The sequence below is a fragment of the Larus michahellis genome, chromosome 11, assembly GCF_964199755.1.
Source record: "Larus michahellis chromosome 11, bLarMic1.1, whole genome shotgun sequence".
NCBI lineage: Eukaryota > Metazoa > Chordata > Aves > Charadriiformes > Laridae > Larus > Larus michahellis.
The window spans coordinates 4,656,808-4,682,542 of record NC_133906.1 but is presented as its reverse complement, the minus strand read 5'-3'; the positions used below and the strand labels follow the sequence as shown (position 1 = coordinate 4,682,542).

Here is a 25,735-nt window from a genome sequence, read left to right as displayed (position 1 = left end):
TAAGTTGTTGCAGTCCATGCTTCGTACTTGATCCAGTGCTTGCTTTTGTTCTGTTCTCACACTTGTTATGAGCAGTGCACTTACGGCCTCTTTTGTACAGAACTTCTGTCTAGCTCTACTCTTTCCTTACTCCCTCCTGCACTGGTAGCCATGATTTTTTTTTTATAACTATTAAAACTAAACCCAGTTCTACAAAGATGCATTTATACACAACATAAACACAAACTGTACGTGAGTTTAAGCTTGATTTCCTGTCTGCCTTCTTTGTGAAATATTTTAGTTCCTTTAAAAAACAAGCACTTTAAAGCAATGTTCTCAGGTTTGCAGTGAGAACACTGTACTTTCTCACCTCAGTACCTGTCATTCGAGCCTGCCATAGGCCTCTTCCAAAAAAAATTACAGACTTAGCACAGCAGGAGGCTGGGTAATCTAGTGATAAGAGCAGAAGACTAAACATGGATAAAATCAGATAAATGTCTTGCGCCTCTCATCAGTCACTCGTGAAATGGTTCTACCAATTCCTCATCACAGGAGGACTGAATTTCCAGGACTGATCCTGCTAGGTCTTGAGCTCCCCATCTCCTGCTGAGTTTACCCATTGAAACACCGAGTCGCTCACGGAGATGCCTAGGACCTTGGTGGCTCTGGCTGATAATCAGCAGAAAGGACATGTACAGAACGCTCCATTGCTACCCATTATTTTTAGAACACTAACATATAAATATGCATTTGTCGCAAATGTAGGCTGTGACTAATTCGTTTATGAATTCCCTGAATTATGGCTGGTCATATTGTATCAGGAGTTCAATTTTTATATGTAGAAAAGAACCCACTGTGACTTCAAATGTAAACCAGCAGGATTTGTGCTCCTAACTTGGAAGCTTTCATAAATCTGACCCAGGAAGTCTGTTTCTTGTTCGCCCCTTTTAATATTGTAAATCATGGTTAATTTCTTCCAGTGTACAGGTTTGTATCCTCAAGTGGTGAAAACTGTATGGTCAGGTTTTTTTGCAATTTTATTATGAACCTTACAATACTGATTTTTCTCCTTTAAAGCTCTAGTGTTTAGAGTGTTTAGATTTTTATAAAAAAAATAATTTCTGACCTTTGCCATCATAATAATAATTTCTGACCTTTTGGATGAGAATCCAAAGATCTCAAATAACAGAACCTGAATGCACACTTAGAGTGTACTTAAATAGGTAAAAACTCATTTATGTACCTATTTGATGGACTAAAGTCTTATGAGTAACACCGAGTATTGTGGACTTAAGACTGAAAATGTGTCTTGGTATATACAATCTATGTTAAGCATTTAAGTACAGAGTGCTTAGTTTCGGGGGGGAAAAAAAAAACAACAACAAAACAAAAAACCCACCTCAGGCTTTAAACACTGAAAATGCTAAGTAATGTCACTGTCCAGTGTTTTCGTCAGTTATTACGCTATCTTTCTTACTGGTAGGTACTAACTGAAGCCATTAAAAGCTATGGAACATTTTATAACACAATCATTTTAATGAAGGCATTCAGAACAGTGGAAGCAAACTATGAACACTTGCTAAATATTTCTGAAATGTGAATGCTGTAGTTTGTCACTCATGAAGAAGTTATACAAAGTTATATTCACCCCATCTTTAGTTACTCATAAATGTGTTGTGACGAGCTGAATCATTTTCTAGGTGAAAATCGGATACCTCTAATAGTAAAGACTAGCTTAAATGTTAGACACATCAATGAATCTTTTGCATTAATATGGTCTACCTCTACTGGCCTGGGATAAGTACATTACAGTAAATTATAAGGACTCCACTGGGCTAATTAAGGTTGGAATAATCATATTCAATAATGAATCAAGATGGACCGGCTTTAGCTCACCTATCTTTAATCATCTGCCTTACCTAGTCTTCAAGGTGGCATCTAGCAAATGGGGAGAGAGGGAGAGAGGCATCTCGTATTTGTTTCTTTCTTTACGCAATAGTCCTTCTCTAAAATGCAATCATCTGAAGATAGCTGGGTTCATTTGCCCTCTAGAAATGTTGCAGTTCTCCTTGTGGACTTTCAAGGGGGTTGAGGTGACCAGCTTAGCCTGGCGGAATAAAGTTAAGCAAGGCAAATCGCACTATGATCTTATTGCTCGTCTTACAAAGAAGCTTTAGTATTTAAAAAAACCCACTTTTTTTGGTTGCAGTTTCACTGATTTCTTCTTCAAAACTCTTGCGAGATATGTGGTGGTATGGCTTTTTTTGTTGCCAGTGCTTAAAGCATTAGTTTGAACTTATTTAAATTCAATCAACTTGTTTGTCATTGAGTTGGTTGTTTTTCCTGCACAAGACCGGGGGCAGTCATACTAACCTAACTAATCCAGAGAAGAGTGAACATACTGATCAGACCAGAATGAGGTGGAAATTTTCTTTTAAATCCATAAGGTCTATATTCAGTTCTGTTTAACTTCTGGAAAAGATATCAACAGTGTGAATGTATATTACTGTGCTAGATTGGCTCCAAGCCTATTTCTTTCACTCGTAAATTTGCGATGTCCTTAAAGATGTCTTAACAATCCTATGATCTAATAAACAGCTTCCCCTGCGGTGATGTCTCTTACAGTAATACAAGTGAATGTGTGTTTTCTCAGGGGTGTTTGTGGGTAATAGGTTCTTCACTAGCTGTATATTTCTGACTAACGGATAAATCTGGAGTGGATAAATCAGATAAAACTGAGTGTTTTGTTTGAACTGTGGGGTCAGTCTCTTTACGGCACAAATTATCTAATAAGTACTCAGAAAGACTATTGTTAGTCTTGCATTCCTAAAAAGTTAGGCAGTGATCTTCCCTGCAGCTCCCAATTACAATGCTGATCCAAGCTATTTGGCAAAACCTATTCTCCTAGTTAGGAACAGGAGTTGGCCGCAGAGCCAGTTCCCTGATGCAGTTTTATTTATTTTTATGGGACATCTAATTTCCTGTGCACTGCAGGTCTCCAACAGCAGCAGATAACGTCCCTGTGCTTGTTCCCACACTCTCTCTGCAGCTGGCACTTTGCTTTGAGATGTTCCCCTTTCACTCCTAAGGGTGAGTGACACTATGTGCAATATGTCATCTTCCTGAGGGTCTCATGCAACTTCTCAGAAGTTGCACTCAAACTTTCAAATATAGCAGGCACCTGTGTGCCTCTGCCTAAGGTAGGTATGTTTTCCCACATTTAGGCTTCTTCCTGCTACACCATTATGTGAAGATGCATAACTCCTGCCCCAGATAATTCTACTGAAACACAAGACAGCAGTTACACTCCTACTTCCAAGCACCTTCCTTGCTTTTGATCATCCCACCAGTAGTTACAAATGGAACTGCATGAAGAACATAGATATTAACATCTTGCTACAGTGTGTTTGGGTTTTTTTAGATTACAAAATCTGCTGTTCCTTTTTGAAAACTAAATGTTAAATGCTGGGAAAAAGCTAACCCAATTTTGCCTTTCATGCTTGTCTGTCTAAACTAGATTTTGATGAAATTAATACAGCTTTCAAAAAATTGTCAGAAGAACCTACCTACAGGACTACCATGTTCATAGTGTAAAATAGTTCAGGCTCAGTGGTCCTAGCTGTGTCTAGTCCTATAGTCTTTGTACATCCTTTGGAAACCTTCAGAGGGTCTTATGTTTTTCTTTTTTCTAGAACTACAATTTTTAATATCTGTTATTCTAACAGTCCCACTTTTGATTTCCTTGTTTGATATTGCACTCAGTTCTGGGGAAATGTTCTTTAATATAATCATGTCTTCCCAACTGAATAAAAATTGGATAATAGGAGCTAAATGTGGGAATTCCTCGGTACCTGTTATCATTAGTGTGATTTGGCAGTGTGCAGCGGAGTATGCAAAAACCAGCTGTTATCACAACTGCTAGATTTAACTTTACTTTTTTTGGTGACAGTACAGATGAAGGTGAGACATTTATAATGAAATGATATGACATTCCAAAACTGTTTCTTTGTCTGCAGATCAATTCCTTCTAGACACCCCCCCCCCCCCCCGGGATTTATCGTACTAGTTCTTCAGTGGTACTTGAAAGCTTTTGATTACAGTATCATGGTACTCCCAAAATGTGCAGTGGATTCTTGAAAATAAGGGTACTTTGCATCCTGAAACATTCTTCCCCTCAGATCTGTCATACGATTGAGCCTCTCTGTCGAAGAGCCAAGTGGGAGACAAAACAAAGGAAATAATTGTTGCTTTATAGATCTTCAGAGAACAACTAAAAAGCCTTTGTAGTTTTTTCCTCTCTTTTGTGATCATCTTTTATGCATGACGCTTTAAAAATGATAGATTATAAATTCATACAGAGGTTAAAGAAAATTGGCAGAGTTCGGACAGTCTTGACAAATCCATTCTCCTGCATAAGCATATATAGATGATAAAGTGAATGATAATCTGAAGCTTAAAACACTAAATATGGATAGTTATATCTTTATATAGAAAATAACTTCATGTACTGCGAGTTGTTTAAAAGTTGTTGACTGTGGTCTAGTGTCAAAGCAAGGTGCAGCTTGACTCTGCTTCTGAAAGGGCAGAAAGTTCTTCATCTAAAACTGCCACTGAGTTCAGGAGAAGAGATAGTAGTTATCTCCACTGCTGCATCATCTGAAAATACAACTAACATCTTCAGTGTGCTGGTTGAACTCACTTAACAGGCTTCTTCAGAAAATACATTCATGCATTGGGAGTCAGCAGGGAACAGAAAGAATCAGAGCCTTATCTGCTTGAATTACTATATAAAATGTTGAAACCCTGGTCTGATGCATAAGAGTTCATTTTCAAGGAAAATTTCATTTTAAAGGAAATCACCTGGCTATATTATAAATGCAAAGTTTACCCCTCTTCTCTATTTCTGCAATCTGGTCCCTTTACATATGAGAGAATATGCTTTATAACATCCCAAAGGAGGACATATGTTTTCTGTATTTAATTTCAGAGTAGTAAGTAGGAAAGATCACATTCACAAGATTGCCTACACGGGCCATCTACCTAAGGACACGAGAATCAGAGTTCTGCTCTAGATTCTTACAGGAAGGCGACAGGATAATCTGCAAATGCCAATCAAATTAAGATGCATGTAAACACAGAATGCTCTAAACTACATTATAAACACTATATTAATTTGGGGTGAAACGCTGAATTAATTGACAGATTGTGACTTCTCTGCCCACTTCAGCCTAAAATGTGTTTAGATCTGATTCCTTCTATTCTTTAAAGTGTCTAGAATGAAAATCAGATCCAGAAGCTGCAATATGTGATGGTGGGGCACAGCTGAAGTATCACCACAGAAAATCTGACCTGTTTTAATGAAAGGCTTCAATTTGTAGTAGAATAACTAACCACTCTTAGGCAACTAAATATATTAATATAACATAATCTGTTAGTTTTTCTCCCTCAAAATCAATATTTAGAACATCCAGTATTATCCAGGGTGATATGCACAAATGCACCCTATTGACTTAAACATATAGGATTGAGTACTTTACATGTATCTGGTCTATTCATAGGCCTTTAATTGGACACTTAATGTATCATGTGCTAAATTCTTTCTAAAATCTGCCATCTAGAGGAGATGCCAAGAACGGCAAATTCTGGTCATAAGCTTTTTGAAAAATGCATTACTGATCGGTTTCAAAATTAAAACAATGTTTAGAGAACCCGGTCTAAAGGTAGTTTAAGTGGAGCTAAATCTTAATGCCATGAGTGAAAAATAATCTGGTTCAATGACTGAAGCAATAAGCTTAATGTAGGTATAATGGAGGCCTTATCTGAAACTTGGTGTGAACAAATGTCCTAACATCCAATTATTACTGAGGTTTTGGAAGCACGTAAGGAATGTATAATTAATCTCACTGGTTACTGTTTATTTGTTCTTAACTGTTTTTTCGTACTCTGTAGCAAAGCAGTGTTTAGTTTCCTCTGACATTGAGACTGCATTGTCTTAGTTCTAGCATAAATAAGAGTTAGTCCTGGATTTAGAACTTCCAGTCTGCATTAACAGGAGAGATAATCCAAGAAATGTGGGATTTTTCTTTTAAGGCAGGAAATTCAGGTTGCTTTTCTACAATTCTCCCTTGTCCTCTTGCAGCCTTGTCTACTTAGATCGGTTGGCTCCTTGCAGCAGTGACTGTTTTCTCTATGGAACTTCATGCACAGCTGAGTGCCATACTGAAAGACTGTAGGAGAGCTTAGAAACACAGATTTTTAAATACTGCTATAGTGACTTAGTCAAAAGAGCACCTTATTCTTGCATAGTACTGCTTAAGGATGGATGTCTTTGCAAATGCTACTTTCCAAGGGTCTTTTGAAAAAGAATGATGAGGTAAACACTGAGGAAATTAGTAGTTATGGATATATATATATTCTACAAATGAACATTTGACCAGCAAGTGTGAGTGTTTTTACACATTTTAAAGGGCTCAAGATCTGGAGTTGTGACCAAAATAGTTAACTCTTCCATAGCAATTTTGCCTGTCAATTTACCTGCTTTTCCCTTTCTCTGGCCTTTTGATTTGATCCAAGTGTCTGACATTGATTATTCCATGTGGAGGACAGATTCACTGGAATCCCTTGGGTAGCCCTTCATCACCACATGATGAAAGCACAGGGAGGTGTGTGAGCCTCCTCTGGGTGGACTGTAAAGCGCTTTACAAACCAACGTACTTACTACACAGAAGAGAACATACTAAAACTGTAAGTAGAAAGGAAAAGGTCCTATATGATTAGGACCTGGATAAATATACCTTTCCTTCTGATGAGATCTGAGATATATTACAAAACACCTACAAACTTCACTAATACAGCCATTTTACTTTATAGGGTCACTTTTGTACTTAACAGAAATGGTGACAGTGGGAGTCATCTTTGACTTACTTTGGTAGAAATACTTCTTTTCCCATACTGGGAGAGTTATCCTGGGATGCAGCGTTTTAACTTAGTTGGACTAGGCCACTATAATTGTACTGTAATAACTGAAGTAACAAAACTGCAGTTAAGTACTTAAGCACTTAAAGCTAATTAGAAATTTGCTTTTGATTCCATTGGAAACAATTTTACTTTTTCTCACTTCATGAGTTTTCCAATTGCAAGTCAGCCCTTGTGTTGGTACATATAAGAGCGTTCCTACAGGGTTCAGGCTGTAGAGACAGGAACTGAGGTATTCCAGAGGCAAGAATGGCCAGGTTTTTCTTTGTACCTGTACAAAGAAGTGGATGGTGCTTGTAGGTGCTATTGATGTACAATATCAATTTTGTTGATGTTTCAATTTTGAAATTAAAAATGCATTCCCTGACTTTTACAGTACTTAACACAAGGTTTGCAGCAAAAGGTATATTTACTACTGAAATATAAGAAAATATTTGGGAGCAACTTGTCAGAGGCAGGTTCTGTTTGGTGAACACAGTTGGCTAAAGTCAACAAAAGCCATTGCTAAACCAAAACAGCTTGAGGTCAGTATGTTTTACCCTGCACAAACATGTATGTAAGCAAAATAAAATACAACAGTCTGGGTTCAAATTCTCTCAAGAGAGATCCCTAAAGGACAGTGTAAACGAAGCACTTACTGGCTAAACACATTGGGTTAATTAGGCATAGACACACACAGACTCAAGAAGGTATATCTAAGTATCTCTCTTACTTTATGAGTTTACAGGAGGGGAAAGATTCAGCAGGAAAAAACCCCAAGAGTTTTTCAAGAGCACAGAACAGACTTCTAATCCTTTCTTAAAAGTATTTGTACCACATCTTGCATCAAGCTTGCTTAGAATCATTCCTTTCTGGGACAGAAATCTTTCATGTCATGTGTCAGAATAAAATAGCATATATAACTAGCTCTATTACTATAAAATATGTCAGGATCATGAAAAAGCACGAGTTCCTCTGCTTTTATATTTACCCTTCTCTCTTGTCCTTGCAGGATGATATTTTTATAGCTTGATTTCCACTGAAATGCTCTTTGAACATACATCCATCAGCTTTTATGCTCAACAGCCAAGTAATTGGCTAGATCTAACCAACAAAGTGCTTCCCCACACCCATCTCGCCTTCTGTTCCTTGGACAACATGTGCTCCTGTATTATGTCCTGGCAGCTGAACCCTGCTGCAGCCAGCTACCACATCTGCAAGGGAAGAAAAGGTGACACTGAGGGGTTGCTGCCACCTGCTTATGCCTAAGTGCCACAGTGCTGTTTGCCCAATGGCTATTGCTATGGCATGACCCACAGGGAGAGTGCCAGAATCTGTATTCTACCACAAATTCTACTGACAAAGTTAGACAATACAAAAAAACCTTATTTGTTCCACAGATCTGATGTTTTATTCAGTTATTAAACCTTCAAAGACTTCAGAATTCAGATGCACATCTTGGGACTACACCTACTCCTGTGTGCCTTCATATACTGAAACACACTAAGCATCGTGCACCAAATACTGCATTGCACTTCAGTGGAGGCATGATTACGAATTGTCTTGTAAAGGGCATAACTAGCAGACATGAGTGAGTAATCATGTATTTCTAATCCTGTATCATGAAAGGGGCATACATGTGATAAGTCTTAAGGTCCTACAAAAGTCTACAAGTTTTGATTAAAAATCAATATTCACCTCAACGCCTCTTAATAAAACTAGATGCTTATCCTTTTAATATGAAAATGAATATTGTGGTGAGTTTCTAGTTAGCTGTGTGAATGAAGCGGACTGAAATAATAGTAGATGTGTGAATGTGAACTTCTAATATACTTCCAGATATGGCAAAATGTCTGCGAGGTCTTTGCAGAGAAGGATAGAAACCTGGATGCCACAAGCCCACCTTTTAGGGACTGATTAGTCAGTCCTACCTTCCCTTGTTTGAGAAACTTAATAGCAACTTTCTCCACACAGTGACAGCTTTCTTTGTCCTCTGTCAGGAAATATGGTTCTCTACTGTTAGTGATATTGCAACGTTTAAGATAACACAAGTGTGACATTGTTACTACCTTGATCTAACAGTGCTTTATAATCAGTTTGGGGATAGTTAACTAGGGCAAGAACTCATGTTTGACATACATTAGCCAAACCTTGTTTGAAGCTCACTGTCAGTTTTCTTCCATAAAAACTAAACTGAAGAGATTACACTTAAAATCCATTAATTCCATTTCAGAAAGCATTTCTGACTTAAAAGTTAACATTTAAATGTCTTATTTGGACAGTTTATAATGAAAATATCAACTTATCTGTTTTAAAGGCATAATTAACATCAAAATTAAGTACAGTTAATAAAAACTATTTAAAAACTAATTCTGCATTGGAAAAAAATCCTCTCTCCTATCTAAAGGAAAAGTGCTGTTAGAGAAGTAGTTGTAGGGCCAATCTTAGTCAGCGAAGCTCAGACTTCTTGCTATCAGAAGTCTTCCAGCAATTGTTTTTATTCTAATTGCTTTGTCATTGAAAGCCTGTCTTTGCCAGTTAAGTGTGTTTGGTATTTAGTCCAGAAGTTCCTGCCTCCTGAGTATTTCCATACTTTGTAGCAACTTTCAGACTTCAACCCACCTGCCTAGTTCAAATGACCTGCAAGCTTGGTTATTGAATTAGGAAGACCAAGACCACAAATTCCTATAGATCCAAAGTAATTTGGCTTTGTGGTGGAAATATTAACATTTTAATGTCTTTCTTACATCTTTTAACCAAAAGATAGCAGATGTCTGGCTGGCTTGACCCAGATGAGAGTAAAGTTGCTATATAATTTATAGTAAGCCCGTGCATTGTTCAGGTACGTTCCTGACAATATTATGCCTCAGGCTCAGTATAGATACTAGAAGTCATAAAAATATGATGGGGTTTTGGCTAATAAGAAAGAACAAAGCATATCTTTTGAGAGGTGGGTTGGTGGGGTTTTCTTTGTATTTTTAATTTGGCTTTGAATTTTGAAACTCAGTGATTCTCAAGTTTTGCCCATTGGTGCTGAATTTTGAAAAGGACTATTGCTTGCCCTTTGATGGATCTGATGGCTCCATAAACTGTCAAACTTTCCTTAATCCTGTTGGGTAAGAGCAAGAGGTAATCAAAACCACATTGCAGTTATTTCTACCTCTCTGGTTGTCTGGTACTGCATCTGTGATATTCTGTAGCAGTGACAATACCGAAATAGTGGCCTAAGGGCTAGCTGTGTACAGAATCTTACAAGACATAAGAGGCTGAAAGAGAAAATACACTTAAATGCTCTTCATTGACATTAGAATACCAAACTGGGAAAACAGATTATTTTGTTAAGCAGCGGTCTGACCAACTCCAGGCTTTCAAAGTAGACTCATAAAGCATGGAAAGGCACAAAAGGGGATTTGTAAAGGATAAGAAAAATCAGGGGAGAATTTTTTTTAAATAATCCATAGAAATAGTAAGATAGTACACATGTCTGAGGATACTAAAAGAAGTTGTTCTACTGAGGCTTGCCCACTCACTTTAGAGTGAAAAATAAAGAAAATCATCCTTCCTCTCTTCAAGCTGTTCTTTTTACAGTATCTAAAACTTCCTGAGCTCTTTTCGCATTGCATCGGTAAAGTTCTCCATAGCTCCTGTGGCTGTTCTTTTAGTCTATCTTCAAGTTGATTGCACAGCTGCAGGACCGATAGGTATTCAATTAGTCTTCTCCTGCTGCTACACGGTCTGTCATTTTATTGCCTCTTTGATGAATCTCAACAGCTTTAATTGATTTTTAAAAATAGAAGTGTCAAAAATAGGATAAAACCAAAAATATATCACCCATTGCTTTTCCGGTATATCAAAACCAACAGCAATGCTCATGGAAGCAGTTCACCCAGCAATTTCTGAGTTGGAGCCCACTTCTGCAACAGGAACAGTTTACCAAGGGGTAAGGTGGATTTTCTGTTCCTCAACCACAAAGAGCTTGACTCAAAGAAGGAACCAAATTCTGTAGTCTGTTATGCAGAAAGTCAGGAGGGACTTCTCATTGTTGATGAATGTGGTGTTCACGTAAGCATGTACAAACAGTAAAGTCTGGGAAATCAATTATCACTTCATCTCCTTTTTAACTGCTGAAACTGCTGTAGTTCTTAGAAATCTTACATGCTTCACTCAGGGGGATGGGGGAAACTTTTAAATTCCTGGATTCCACAGCCAGAAGGGATGGAGAATGATGGTTGAAATTGGTCAGCCTTTCCCTGTTAGCAGGCTTGTTGTTACTTGTCTTGGTCTTGATCTTTGTCACCATAATTCCCATTGCACAATGGCAAGATGGAAAGGTTTATAATGGGGAAAAGCTGGTAGTGAATGAAAGAGGAGGGGAAGATGTTTTAAAGTGTAGGTGTCTAAAATGAGCAAGATGCAATAGTATCTGCTTTTGGTTTTTTGAGAACAGTAATGTGGTAAACGGAAACTTGACAAGAACTTCTTGCACTGAAAGTGTTTCTCATCTTTCAGAACTAGAGTTGTGTGATAAATAGCTGCCTTTATAGCCTTGTTCTAGCATGGCCCACCTGTATGGTACGTGTACAGTGAGAAATGTTACTGTAGGACACTGGAATTGATAGCATAACACACAGTAGGAACAGCATATAATACTAATAAACACATTCTGGAAGACTCATCTTGTCTAAATGGGAGAATAATGCATAAGAAAACATTGTTTTGCTTTTAATTGTATAGGTAAGTTGCAATGCTTATAAATAAAATACTAAGGCACAAGAGGATGTGTTTTATTTCTCCAGTCATAGCTGCTTTGGGTGTGTTGAGAAGTAACCTTGGACCATCACTTCCTCTTAGCTGATAATTAACTAGGAGGATCATTACAACTTAGATGAAATTTACCATCCTCAGAAAGCCTTGCAAGTAAGATATGTGTGGTTGGAAAAGACATTATTGCTCGTGAGCTGAAGTGACCTTCTGCAGAAGTTATTGGACTGGGAGGTAGGAGACCTGACTCTTGTAGCTGCCCCAGGTGCAAATTTCTGTTCTTGCTGGGTATGCCACTTTGAATTTAGTTACGCTCCTTCCTTCCAATCATTTGTTTATTTTACCTATTTATACCTTGGTCTGGCCCCATAGCAAAACTAACCTGATAGATATGGTCCTTTTTGGGCTGTCAGCAAGTACCTCTGTCATGATCTATGAAGAATGGAGGATGACCAAAGCATATCTGCCATAAGCTAGTAGATGTAAGTAATCTTCAGAGAAGTTTTGCCTGCTTCCCATGTATGTTTCTGGGGTCTGGTGAAGGTTTGGAAATGTAAAACTGTATAGGAAGTTCTCCCTGTTCCTCCAAATTCTCAAAAGGTAATGTAGCGTTTAAATACAATCATGAATAAATCTCAGATGCAATGGGAGATGCACGTATTTCTGGACCCCAGCTAGTCTGGTGAAATTCTCTCTGGCTGATACCATTCAGAACAGTGCTGATAAACTTGTGCAATGCTGAGTTTATACTTCATTTGATTAGTTTTGAGAAAGAACGAAACAGCAACAAAAATTCCACACAACGAGCAGTAATGTTCAGAACTCTGACAGCTTTTCCCCACCATCTTGCTTTGACTCACAAGGTCCTTAAGCCAAAAAGCTGTCTTGTTCTGATTCCTGACCAACAGTAATCAACTTAGTTGTCTTTGGACAAGCATGCAAAGTTCACATTATGCTAAATTCATTCAGGAATGAATATGGAAAGACCATGTTAGAGTCTTGCAAAAGTCCAGCTTGAAGGGTGATTGCAGGGTTGTCTGCTTTTATACAGAAGTAATGTTTGTGGTACTGATAAGGAGCATGATGCTTAATAACTCAATACTGTTGCTGACCATCCTCAGAGAAAGCAGGAAAAGCGTCCCACTCCATCTTCTGAGTGTTTTAGCTGCAATAGCTATAGAAATATTTGGCAGATCGTGGAGGAACTCATGGAAGTAATCAGTTATGGTCTACTATATTAAAAATTGCCAAAATCTCACCAGGCACCTGTGTGTTCTGCAGTACCTGAAAGTGCTCATATAAAATAAAGTAGCACACAAGAAAAATGGAGGGAAAATTATCCTCAGTCCATGATCCAGCTGACATATCACATTGCTGGGCTGTTTGGAAAGGGACATTGGTTCTCAATCACCTGTATCTAGTGATTAACTAGTTCTTTTCCTTAAAGTCGGTCTATCTAGATCTATTAGATAGAGTAGTGGACTGTGATATAGGTCCTGTCACTTGCTGCTGCAAGAAACTGAGTATGTCAGCCTCTTGGCACCAATGCACTTAATCTGGCAGATAAGGAAACTACCATCTTTTTTTGTCACTTACCTTTTTCTTGTTTCCAAAGTATTCTGAGATTTAGTGATCAGTTTATTGGATTAAAAAATAAAGTAAAAAATTTAAAAGCAGATTAAATTAACAAAAACATTTAAAAACCTAGAATAACAAGACTTTACCATGCATTGGAATTGGAGAGGAGCAAAGGGCACCTGTTTTGTAGACTTTATGAAAAAAGGCCATTGATGGTTAGAGTACTGCCTTTCGTACCATGTGTGCAGAAGAGTGAGTTGCAGTAAGCAAAAACAGTAGGCTCCCTATCTTACTGCTTAAATATCAGGAACGAAACCCTACGTTTGTTCAAGTCAATACCTAATTTGTCATTGTTAGCTGAGCCACGACTTCTTCCCTTCATGTATTTTCCTAAAGCAATGAAGTTGAGAGGAACATGTACTTCAAAAGGATCCTGGGTAAAGCCAATTTGAGTAATATTTATTATGAAACCTACCCTTTTAATTAATGATTGACTTTTTTTTTTTAGAATGAATCTGAACTTCCAAATGCTGAGTATTTATAAACATTTGTGGATTTGTCCAAATGAACAGATTTCACCTGAGGGTAATTTACAGACTGTTTGTTTTGTTTATACTGTAGTCATACACATATGGTTAATCTGCTGATTCCAGGATATTATGTCTGCTCTGTGATTTGTTGATTGAATTTTAAACAAGATAATAATAGAACTATCACTTACATTTTTATTAGTGGAACTTTCAAGAGTCATGGAAACTCTAAAAAAAAATTCTCACAGGTGTCTACAAATTCATAAAAGATATAATCAAATTAATGTAGCCTGTATTGAATTTTATTGCTCTGTATCATAACAATCTTGGGGCTTCTTCACAGCGTAACTATGACATGCTTCTTCAAATGGTAGTTGTGTCCAAAAGCCATTCATAGCTTTCCATCTATTAGAGATTTGCCATTTAGTCATGATCAGAGTCAGGATGTTAACAGCCATGTTTGGGTGTGTGCATAGACTTAACATCTGCTAGAGATGTAATTGAAAGGGGTATAAACCTATTCACAAAACCAGACAGATATTAATACACATTAGAGTTTTCAAATCAAGAAAATATTTCCATAAGAGTTCAAATAACTCTTTAATCTCAAAAAACCCTTGTCAATTTTTAACTTTGAAATCATTATTTTATAAGATTGTCAAAATAGTCTGGGCGTGTCCTCTTAAGAGGAAAACAAAGAAAGCTTAAGAGTTGTGAAAGCTATGTTTGGGTCAACTGTTTCCGGTTGCTGTAAACAGTCTTTCTTGCTTCACTTTGTTTTAGTCAGATGAAACATTAATTCTATGTAGCTGTTCCCTGCATTTAACTGAAGAATGATAGCCTCAAAATTGCAGGTGTTTCATTCACTTTAATTGTGATTTAGTTGGGAAAGGGCCTAACTTTTTGCTCAAAAGATTCCGCACCTATTTTGTGCCTAAAGAAAAAAAAAATTGGTTAAGGCAAAAGGAGATCAGTCAGGAAGTATGACCTATGCTTCCCAATCCTGCTTGACTTTATTTATGTAAGTCTTCTTGCTTTCACCAGAATTTATTTTTCTGAAGTAGAACAAGTTGTTATAGCTCATTAAAATGCATAAGTATATAATCTCTCTTGCTGTTTTCTGAGAAATTCAGTGTCTGCTGCATAAATTAATGCAACTACACCTCAAGAATGGACAGGATGCAAAAAAGTAGTTCAAGATTACTGACTTTGGAAAGATTGGCTGGAGGTGCTTTGTTTCATAATGCCTGCACCAAGCTAAAGACAGTTTGTCATAAAACCGTCAGGTGCCAAGTCATTAAACCTTATTTTATTGAGGCAAATAGATTCTTGGGATGCCAAAAATAAGTATAAGGTAGGTACATGTTATTAGATCAATTTCATAACAAGATAAAAGAAATGGAGAGAGTATTTTCAATCAATTCTGTCTGAGATAACGACTGCAATGTACAGAAAGAAAATACTTTGTCTAGTCAAGGTATATACCAGGTGCAGACCAATGAATGCGTTAGTGAACTAAGTCAAAGTTGAGTGAAAACCTAGTATGTGAGGAATGGAGGGTGAAGAAAATATATTTGTAATTTTCCCTGAAACCGAAATGCTGAAGAAATTTCATTTTGGAAACTCCATGACATAGTGCCTCTGGAAGGAGCTATGCTCTCCTTACTGCCATAGTTGTTCTTCCAGTTGATGTTCTCATCAGTGTTATTTCCTTCTTTTCCTGACCTGTCCTACCAAGCCACTGAAGCACAGCTAACATATTAGCCATTGCCTTCCTCCTTCTTCACTCAGGGACAGCTCAAGCTCATGCATGCTCTGAAACTATTATAAATTAAAAATGAATGTGTGCATGCTTCCATGTCATTGGAGCTGGGAGGCGTAAGAGCAGCCACTGATTCAACATAAACGCTCCCACCTACAAGTCTGGAGATCCCTTTGATAAATTATTGCCACCAAAGTGAATGGAAGCAGGGTTTAATCTTTTTCTTCTTGGTTTGGTCCTTTGTAATCACCTCTGCCAAGACTGACTTATCCATGGAGCTTACATGCTTATGAAAAGTAAATATCTTGCCTTTGGACTAGTCCAGTTTTTCTGGAAGGTGCATGTCTTTCTGGGGAAGCTGCCTTCACCTCCCACTACCTTATGTGCAAGGGCAAGAACATTACCTACCCCTTCCCAGACTTACAAGTTGATTACAGTCCCTATGCTCAGTATATGCTGTTTGCTCTCTGAGAAGCTTTGTATTTGACAAGTAGTATCTCTGTCCTTAGTTATGGTTAAGCAAACTGGGATTGAGTTTGAATGACAGAACAAAGGAACAGTGTGTCTAACGCCTCTCCGTGGCACAACTATCCTGAGAATACAGGGCTAAGGTGGAAGCTAAGCAGGACCTCATTAATATACTGACATCACCACACTGCTGGAAGCATGACAGCAAGCGTCCATTTCATATGTTAAAACATCAAGTTTCTTTCTACTGAGCAGAATTCACCTCCCTGTGGAATATTTCTTTAGAGCCTGCGTGTGGCTCTGCTTTTCCTGCTGCTTTGAATCTCCTGCTGACACATATGATAAGGCCAGACATAATAAAAGCAAAGACACGTCACTAATATGTTTCCTCGATGCTTGTAGCGAAGAGATGTGAAACTGAACAGTGTTTGGCCAGATTTGTGGGGTTTTTTTTGACAGAGGCTCTGTAATTTTCAGAGATATGGTGTAGCTCCCTTTTGGTTTAGACCTTGCATGTATTCAAATCTATTCAAGAGTCTGAAAAAGTATTCAGTGTCATCCCAGTCTGAATTATGACGTTACCAGTATATTTTAGCAAGAGTGACAAAGTACCTCAAGAGAAGTCCAGGACTGGAATATCACGAGTGCTGGAACTTCAGCCAACTTCTCTGTAGGACGCTTGCATGGCAAGTACTGTGCTTGGCTTGGAAAGAAGGATCTAAGTGCTGGCCTCAGCCCCCTCTGCAGGGAAAAGCTCTGCCTACACAAAGCTCCAGGGAGGTCAATGTGGTTTTCCACAGTCCAAGAGATGAACCACATGCTTGGAGTAACTTCCAAGTCCAAGGTGTCAGGCTGCTCCTGGAAAAAAACAGAATTGTAACTTCAATTTATGTGCACTCTGTATATATGTATACCTCTACTTCAGGCAAAAGGTTGTGTACCCAAACCTTGATTCTCTTAGTTTCTCACTGCTCTCTAAAAAGCCCATTTTAGTGTGCGTGCTTTTTCATAAGCACCCTTTTCCCCCTAGATTTCTGTATAAATAAACTATTAGTCACGCTTGACAGATGGGATATTAAATAAACAGACAATCCAATTTGAGTGGACAGTTTGTGGAAAATACTGATGTGCTGGTATCTATATACATTCCTTTCCAATGAGAAATCATGGAATTTCAGAGTTGGAATGGACCTCTAGAGAGATCATTTAGTCCAACTCCCTTGCTAAAGCAGGAAATGCTGCCTGAGTCTAGAGATAACTACTGTGCCATAAAATATCAAGTTCTATAATGATGAGGAAATCTCCATGTGATGTTCCTGAGGCTGACTGATAATACTAACTGGGATTACAGAGTGAATGAAAATGCAGTATGGTCATTGTCTGCCTGGCAGTAATGCCAGAAACCAGTGGAGAAGATAATATCAGGGCTGGGATGCTGCTGCTGAAGTGCTAGACTGGTACAAAGGAGACATTGCTGCTGCTTTGTTCTAGGTAATCACAAGCAAGTGAGTCCATCTGGTTGTATGTCTGTTTACCACATTTGAAAAACAGAGATTAATACAAACTTCCTTGTTAGTCCAATGTAGCTGGATTTCTATACATGGAAAATGCTCAGTATTAATAGTGGTGTACTGCAAATAATAATGGCATGGGAACTGGCATGTCAAGAGCTCTACCCACACAGGCTACATGTAGTCAAGTAAGGTGTCAATTCCTCGCTTTAAGTAGATCAATTTTCAAAGCTGTTCCTTGAAGTTATACTTTTCTTAGGGGCCAATAAGACTATGATTCTTGGTGTGTTAGGTTACTTCAAATCTAGAGCTAATTAGGACACAGCTAGTAGTAATAATTGCCTGTACCTGCTAGATTTGCTTCCAAACAGATCATTACAATTTCATTTATGATCTATCCTGAGACAACTCCCCAAAGGGGAGTGCAATGAAGATGATACAGTATGTCTGTGCAACACTTCTGGACCTAAGAGAACACCCAGCACCTCTCCCTTTCCGCGTCTGGGTGAGACAGTGCATATCATTGGTTCCCGTACTTCTCTTCTCTGGGAAGGAGAGCTGAGCGCGCAAGGTGGGCGGGAATCTGTGGCATGCTCCAGCCAAGTATCCAGCTTTGACAAACAGGAAAGCAGGGACCACTAGGCTCAAGAAGAATCATGTGGAAACTAAAAACAATTTCCAGTGCAGGAGGAAAGATCCTACTTTTTCTTAATGGATTAATGTAACAATGCACCATACCAACATGGAAAAACTTAAGAGGAAAAAAAAAATTATGGGAAGGAGTTTGAGAGGAGGTAGTTTCTGCAATGACACACCTCCCCAAACCACAGGGAAAAGGAGTGACTTGGATTATCCTACTTAGGGTGAGAACTTTCTGGCTTCTGTGCAAAAGTGTTTCTGCAGCCAGATATAAGAATGGACTAGACCAAATACCTAACTAGTCGACAATTGTCTCGCACAATGCCAGGTAGCAGAAACTTAGGAAAAGAATATAAAAAAACCCAAACAAATACTAGAGTGTATTCTCTAACAGTACCCAGGATCTATGATGGATCCCAGCAATCATCCCCTTTTGCCTTTTTAGCCTCCACAGCATGATGACTGCATCTGTGGAATGAAGTAGGTAACATGAATGCTATACCCTGACACCCTTGGCAGCAGTTAGCTCTGGAATTGCTCTTTCCACACCTCATGTACCCACAGAAAATAGGGCTATTCCCTTTATGCTGCAGAGGGCTGTAAGAAAGCAGGGCATCCAAGTTCACAGCCTGTTTGTTCGTGCCTATTCCAGAGATTATTCTTGAGCATTTGCTGTGTGGTTTAAAGTTAAGGGATTAAATTTTCTCCTGATGCAAATAGGTTTAGCTGTCTTTGATGTCAGAAGGAACTGTACTGGCTGACCCCCTGGTTGAACTTAGCTCATGAGAGTATTACATACTTAGAGCATATTTTCACCTCTCACCCACCCACACTGTGATCCTGAATGGCAAATTAGGAAAGAACAATTTCCTACAACGCACTTTTATATTTCTTTGGGATGACAATTACCTTGTTATATAGCGTTCTCAGATTTTACATGCAGCAAATTAAACTAAGCATGGATGTGAGTGAACTGGCTGCATTTCTGAATCCTGTGTAACTACCACAGTCCCTTATTAAGCACGCTGAAAACCCATGTAAAATAAATTAGAGGGCATACTGTGTATTATTTTGGAGTTTATTATATCAAAGCTTTTTCAGCGAAAAATACTTTCCCCTACATCACAACTTTCCCTTTGAGTAACCTCACTTTTGTATACCTTTCTACCTTTGAGTGACCTCTTTAGACTTCTAACAATACACATACATTTTTATATCCTGTATACACAGAAATACTACCTGTCTATACTCATCTTGTCTGAAATAGCCATTTGAACTGAAAAAGCTCAAAAAGGGACATAACACCTTTGTTTCTCAGAGGCATTCTCAGCCATTTACTGAAGACTGTCTATATTTGCCTGCAAGCAGAATAAGCCACCTTTGTACTTTCTCACAGATAACAGCAGTGCATAAATTGAGGCCTTTCGTTATCAGTATCTTTATGCCCAAGTAATTTTCTAGGATTGTCAGTGTTGGGGGCTATGTTTAAAAGGCCTTTTGGCTGCTAAAACTTCTGCCGGAAGCTTGGTTAACTCTAGCTTTCCCTGAACTGCAGGGCTGCAAATCTCTACCATTCTACTGAACCTGCTGCAGCTTTTATGCTGTGGTTGAGATGATCCGCTCCTGTTAATGTACATTTGTGTTCCTTTTGACTCATTTTTTCCTGTGTGGTATGGGCCAAGAGAGGCAAATGGATGCCTGAGAAATCTCATTCTCTGTGTGAAACTGGAGTGCCAGGGAGGCTTAAAGGGCTGTCTGGGATACAACACTGTGTCTGTCTTCTACAATGTAAGACCTCTCAGTTCCCATATCTTCTTTTAATACAGCTCCTAGCACTCATTATGTCCTTTGTCCTACATTTCCCCCTCTCATATTATACATTGATGTATATATATATAAATGCAATTAAACACACTGCAAACCTTTGATATAGAGATATACTAATTAACAACCTGCTGACTCCTTGATTTCCCTATTGACATTTTACTGCCTTATTACAATTTATTTTTTCTTTTGAAGCATCACACATCCAACTTTGAATTGGATCTCTGGGAATAAAGGACAGCCTTGGAGATGGCTTCATGAAGGAGTTACTTAGCACTTCATTTTCCACAAATCTATCATTCATTTTGTGTAGTCAAGCCAAGAACGATCCAGACAAAAGTAGCTTTTGGCTTTTTCAATGCCACCTGCTCCTCTCTTTTCCCGCCCTCCATCCTTACACCACTCTCTACTGTTTACCTTAGTGGTTGGAAATCTGTGGAGTAGGGGACAGAAATATTATTTTACACCTGAAACTCATGCACCACTCTCTATTCACCCATATGTTTCTAACAATGTTCGGGAATATCTTTAATCCCTGCCTTGGTTTCCCATTCATAACCTTGGGCTGAGGATTCCTGCAAGTATAGTAATCTCTGAAATGGGGAAGTCATATATAATGAAGGCTCTGGGCTGTGTGAAGGTGATGGTGGCTGGAACCACAAGACCTTTGGGTATGTACTGAAATCCAGGCGGGGAGGAGCTGGAGGCAGCAGGGAGCCTGCTCCTCTCCTCTGCCTGCAGAGCCCTGAGGAGGGGAGGCCTCAAAGGGCAGCGTCTGAGCACTCAGCCAGCTGACTTTGGCCCTGTGGAACATAACAAAGGAAAGCGCAAAGACTTAAGAAAAACTTACGGAAAAATTTACCTGAAACGTTGTGTGGGAGCACAACCCCAAGATGGAGGCCGCAGGGGATGTCTGTGTGGGGCTTCCTGCTACCTCTGCTGGCCAGGGTCAGACATCTTCATGAGCTCGTACCTGCTTTCTACAGAACGTTTCCTTTGATGGGTTTTGTAAGTTTTCAGCTGGGGACGATTAAACCTGAAAAAAACCCCAACACCCTGAAATTGAGTGTTAGCTGTTTAAGGCTAGAGGCAACTGTGTGGAAGTCAGCCAAACGTCCGGTGCCCCACGGTTCAGCTCGGGAGCAGCAGCCCAGCCGCGAGCTGCCCGGTGACAGTCACCGAAGGCAGTTAGTCCCTACGTTTCTTTTTACGCGCCAAAGTACCTTTTTGTGAGCTAAAACGAGGCGCGGCGAAGGGTCTCTCTGCCGTGGTGGGCGGCCCGCCGCTGAGGCGGCGAGCGGCGGGGCGGGGTGCCGGTGTGAGGGAAGGAGGGGCGGGAAGGAGGGCGCGTCCGGGCGGCAGGGACAGGCAGCCGCCTCTCGCACAAAGGTGAGCCGTTTGGCAAAGCCCTGAATTTTGACCGAGAAGGATGTAAGTTATACTGTACAGCAGTCTGGTGCCCACTAAGCGAGGGGATTATCGTCGTTCCCTGAAGTGAAAAGCTGTTTGTTGCGCTTGTTTCTCAGTAAAGGCAGAGGGTTCCTCTGTCGCTGCTGGGAGGTGAGGGCTGGCTCCAGGTGGCTTCGTTAGAAACAGGGCTAATCAAGTCACATAACAAGTGGCAGCTGGGTATGAGCAGAAGCCTGAGGTAATCTGCATTGTAACACACCCCAGGACAAGCAAATACTGCATTTTAGGGGTTGTTTAAAAACATCCGAGAGGATTTCAGCATGAATTAAAGCCTGAAGATGCCCGACTCTACCCAGCGCTCAGGTGGGGTCAGAAGCTCTGAGGCACCTCTGCTTTGCTGCTTTATTCAGAGTATTCCAGGCACGCAGAAATAATTGACTGAACTGGAGAAGCCAGAGCTGTGGCTGTTGCTAGGGGATAAACTCACAGAACAGAAAGAGGGAGTCTTGTGAGCATCGGGCGAGCACACCATGAGGTAGCGTACAGAAAAGTAAAGGTCTGGAGCAGCGCTGTGCGGCACAGAGGTGTGAGCACCAGCCCCACAGGCTCTTGGAGGCCGACTGGCGCATCCCTGAGCAAATAACCAGCTGAGCGGCATCTAAGCTGGTAAAAATAAAAGAAAGACTCTTCCTGGGTGCAGCTTTGCTTTCCTACTTCTAGCAGGTTTTGCAAAGGAACGCTCTGCAGCCTTCTACATGCAAAGTGTGGCTGCAGTGTTGGTAGAATAGAATAAAAAAAAGTGTTATTTTCTGGTTCCCTTGGGCCTGAGGAGAGTAAAATTGACAACTTAATTGAAATCAGCTGGAAAAGAGCCCCAAGAAAACGGTCCTCGAACGGCAGCCTCTTTTGTTTGCAGCAGTCACCACCCAGTGACTCCAGCATTAATTGCTGCATTACCAGTACCCGCCGTGCAAAGCCCGGTGAAGCTCAGCCCTCCTCTTCCTCCCCCCTGCCTGGCCGAGGTGTTGCCTGGACTCAGCAACTTCCATCAGGGCATCGCAGCGTGTGTGTGTGCAGTCACAGCCGGGAGGCTGTGTGCCTTTAACAAAAAGGGGATGCAAATTTCTCCTCTGCAATCTTTCCTAGGAGCTCCAGAGAGGCAAACCTCAGTGCAGAGACGGGGGCTCTGGGCGTGAGAGCGGAGATGTGTGCATTGCACAAACTGGCATCTCAACTTTGAAAAGGACTCCTTTTTTTTTTTTGTTTTTTTGGTTTTTTTTTGTTGTTGTTCTTTGTTATTCCTGCACTTTGTAAGAGAGAAGAGCCTTTCCGCCCGTTTGAACCATGAGTGGCTGTTCAAAGAGATGCAAGCATGGGATTGTCAAATTCGCCCAGACTGTTTTTAAGCTCATCACAGGCACTCTCAGCAAAGGTAAGAGAAAACATCTTAATTTATACTGTTCTTCTGTGCTGTTAGCTTTGTGGGGGTTAGTTTTGTAGCACTTAAGGAGGCTTGTGATAGAGTTTATCATCATCTCTTCTGAGGTGTTCTGTTTTAATTCTGGGTATTGGCTGCTCTGAAAGAAGTTGCTGTGTGCAGTTAAGATTGGAGCTATGCTGTAAAACCTTATGTAATTGTTTCTAACTTGTGTAGTTTGTAACCTGTATTTGTCTGTTTGCTGTAGTTTGCAACTGTAGCAGGCTATTTCAGTGTTTTTGGAGATGTGTTTCTGAAAGCAATTGATGTGCAGCTTCAAAAATTTAAAGACTTCATAACTGTCAGTGATCAGTGTTTCTCCAGTGTGCCATTTTCTACTTTTACATTTTTTTCTACTTCTGCTTGTTTGAAGCATGTGTATACCTTGGTTCAAAATCTAGGTCGCTGCTTATCACATGCATTTGAGTACTTTTTGTTTATCTATGTTTTGCTTGTCGCCTGCACCCTGTGTGCCTTACCATGTGCAGGTAGAACGGTACCAAACTTATTTATGCTGTCGTCTTAACTAAGATCAAACGGTAAACAAAATAAACATTCTTCTTTGTAAATCTAGCAGTTCCTGTGAGGGTGCACTGAGGTAAGTTGTTACCTTATTTTTGTTGGTCATTCCTTTAATAACGATACTTTTCAGCAACACCTATGGTAGCTGATTAAATGACTATTGGTGATCTGTTTGGGAACTTCTGACAATAGTAACCACCGTTATGCCTGACTGCTGTTTGCCTGTTGAAACATGGACAACGTTTAGGTGCAGGTTGGACTTCTCTGAGTTTTGTGTGTGTTTGGTTGGAGGGGGTGTGAATTTTGGAATTGATAATACAGTTCAGGCTAAATTATTAGCGGAGAGGTTTGTATGAAGCTGGAGAGTCTCTGTTATGATGTGGTGGTTTTTTTTTTAAATACGAAGTCTGAAGTGTTTTTTAATGTGTTAATAGTCAAGGAGCAAAAAAGAAGCATTTATTTTTCAGATAAGTTTAGAATCCTCTGAGGTGTGTGGCTCTGTTGTCTGTCTGGAGCACATGTGCCCCTGAATGAATTTTAATATTTAAGTTGTTTCTTAGGATAAACTAAAGCAGGCTGAGATGACTTTTAAAATAGCAAATGTGAAAGTGCCGAGAACTGTTAAGTGCAGCTTCCTTTTGCAGAAACTGGAGAAACTTATTAAATCTGTCCCTCTAGAAAAGAAATACAGTTCTAAGACAGCTTTCTTATATTAACCTTGCTGGTTTTCAAAAGAAATCTGCGTGAAAAAATGTCTATTCCACATTAAGAATACTGGACGGGTTGGTTGTTTTTAAAATCAAGATTGGTTTAAAATTGCATCTTTTTGTATTTAATTATTCTTTTTCCACTTCTACCCCAGCCCCATCATCCATAGGCTGTCAAACACTAGCAGAGGAAAGATTAAAAACTTGTAAAACTGTCACAGAGAAGAGCTGTCAGATGTTGGTTATAATTCATGATTAATATCAAGTTGTCTCCTTATTATTAAAAACAAAAGAGAAATTCACAGAAGAAAATATAGCAAAAGAAATTACTTATTATCATGGTAGGGAAGAGAAAGTAGTGGCAGAAAACTATTCACAAGACCTTGTCCTCTACAGCATGTCAGTATGGTGTATTTGGTGTACTTTATTTGTACTGCTTTCAGGAGATAATTGAAGACAGGGTGTATACTGCTTTATTCACAAGTGATCAACAGTAAACTTTGTGCTGTTTGCTTGAGCTTTCCTTAAGACAAAGGGAAACCTGTGTTCTGGTAGTGTTTCTCCATGTGCTCATCTAGAGCAGTTCATCTAATGGGGAGTTTTCAAGCAGTTCTTGTGTCTCTACTGCTTGCCTTGCTTTGGCAAAGGGATACATTGCTGTTTGAGTCTGACAGTACAGAGAGCTAGAAATAAGAGTATAAAATGTCCAAGGCTTGCTCCCCCCACCCCCTCTTTCTTCTGAAAGATGCCAGCATTGTGCTATCATTGTCTTCGCAGACAATGCAATGGTATCATACAGTTTTACCCACATCTTTCCTATGGTAATGTCTCATTTCAAGCTGCTTGGATTAGATAAGAGCGGCTTCCTAGATTCCTAGGATTCAAAGAATTTAAAACTCTGATAAACTTTTTTTTTCCTACTCATCTGCTTGTGTTTTGAACTGGAAGAACCTGATTCAGGAAGGAATAAATTGTGTAAATGTGTTTGTTGCACAGGTATTAAAGACCTGCTATAATTAAAATAAATGTTTCCATATCATTACCTGTGAAACTCATAACTAGAAAGAAAATTATTAAAATCTTGCTTAGGAGTGTTAATTTAAAAAAAAATGCTCTGGAAGTTTGTTTGTACATTTATCCAGAGCTTATTGTTTAGTATTTCTTTTACTGAAACTTCTGCATGTAAAGCCAAGAAACTGTTGTATATTACTATTATTATTGCTTTTTTAAATTAGACTATACACATAAGCTTGAATATTCAAGCAATATCCCCTGTGTTCTTCATCCCACTCCTACCTCACTTCCTTCATGCTGTTTAATGTTTTTTTGTTTTTACTTTAAACACTTTTTACAAGGAAAGTCCTTTGTGAGGCACAAGATTAATTTTATTCTTCTGCTTCCTTCTTTCTGAGTGTTATTGCAGTGGGACATATTCCACAGTTCAATGAGATGTAACCCTTAGCTGCGCTTTATGGCTTCTCCTTGTCTTAATAATTGCATTTTTCTTTCCCCTTGATTATTTACAATAATAAAATGAGACTGCTTGAGCTGCAGCCATGAAGTCCTTCCTTTTGCAACAGGGTGTGATGAGAAGCAGCCTCCCCTTGCAGTCA

General features: G+C 39.4%; 1 protein-coding gene and 1 long non-coding RNA gene across 4 annotated transcripts in view; one reads left to right on the top strand and one right to left on the bottom strand.

Moving 5' to 3' along the window:
- KCNIP1 (potassium voltage-gated channel interacting protein 1) overlaps window positions 1–25,735 on the top strand; it is a 508,397-nt gene that overhangs the window by 53,919 nt on the left and 428,743 nt on the right. Inside the window, exons 1-2 of one of the 3 annotated variants that reach the window (XM_074603591.1) lie at window positions 21,346–21,395; window positions 22,563–22,848. The exons of 1 other annotated variant lie outside the window; for it this stretch is intronic. In XM_074603591.1, the coding sequence (XP_074459692.1) occupies window positions 22,761–22,848 (88 nt within the window). In that variant the 5' untranslated portion in view covers window positions 21,346–21,395; window positions 22,563–22,760. Of the gene's footprint in view, window positions 1–21,345; window positions 21,396–21,783; window positions 22,849–25,735 lie in introns of those variants that run through there. One more of the 3 variants, XM_074603590.1, reaches the window with a different exon arrangement.
- LOC141749688 (uncharacterized) lies at window positions 15,085–20,961 on the bottom strand. The gene is made up of 2 exons (XR_012589454.1): window positions 20,869–20,961; window positions 15,085–16,890 (listed from the first exon to the last, which is right to left on the bottom strand). It is a non-coding gene; the product is annotated as an uncharacterized LOC141749688 (long non-coding RNA).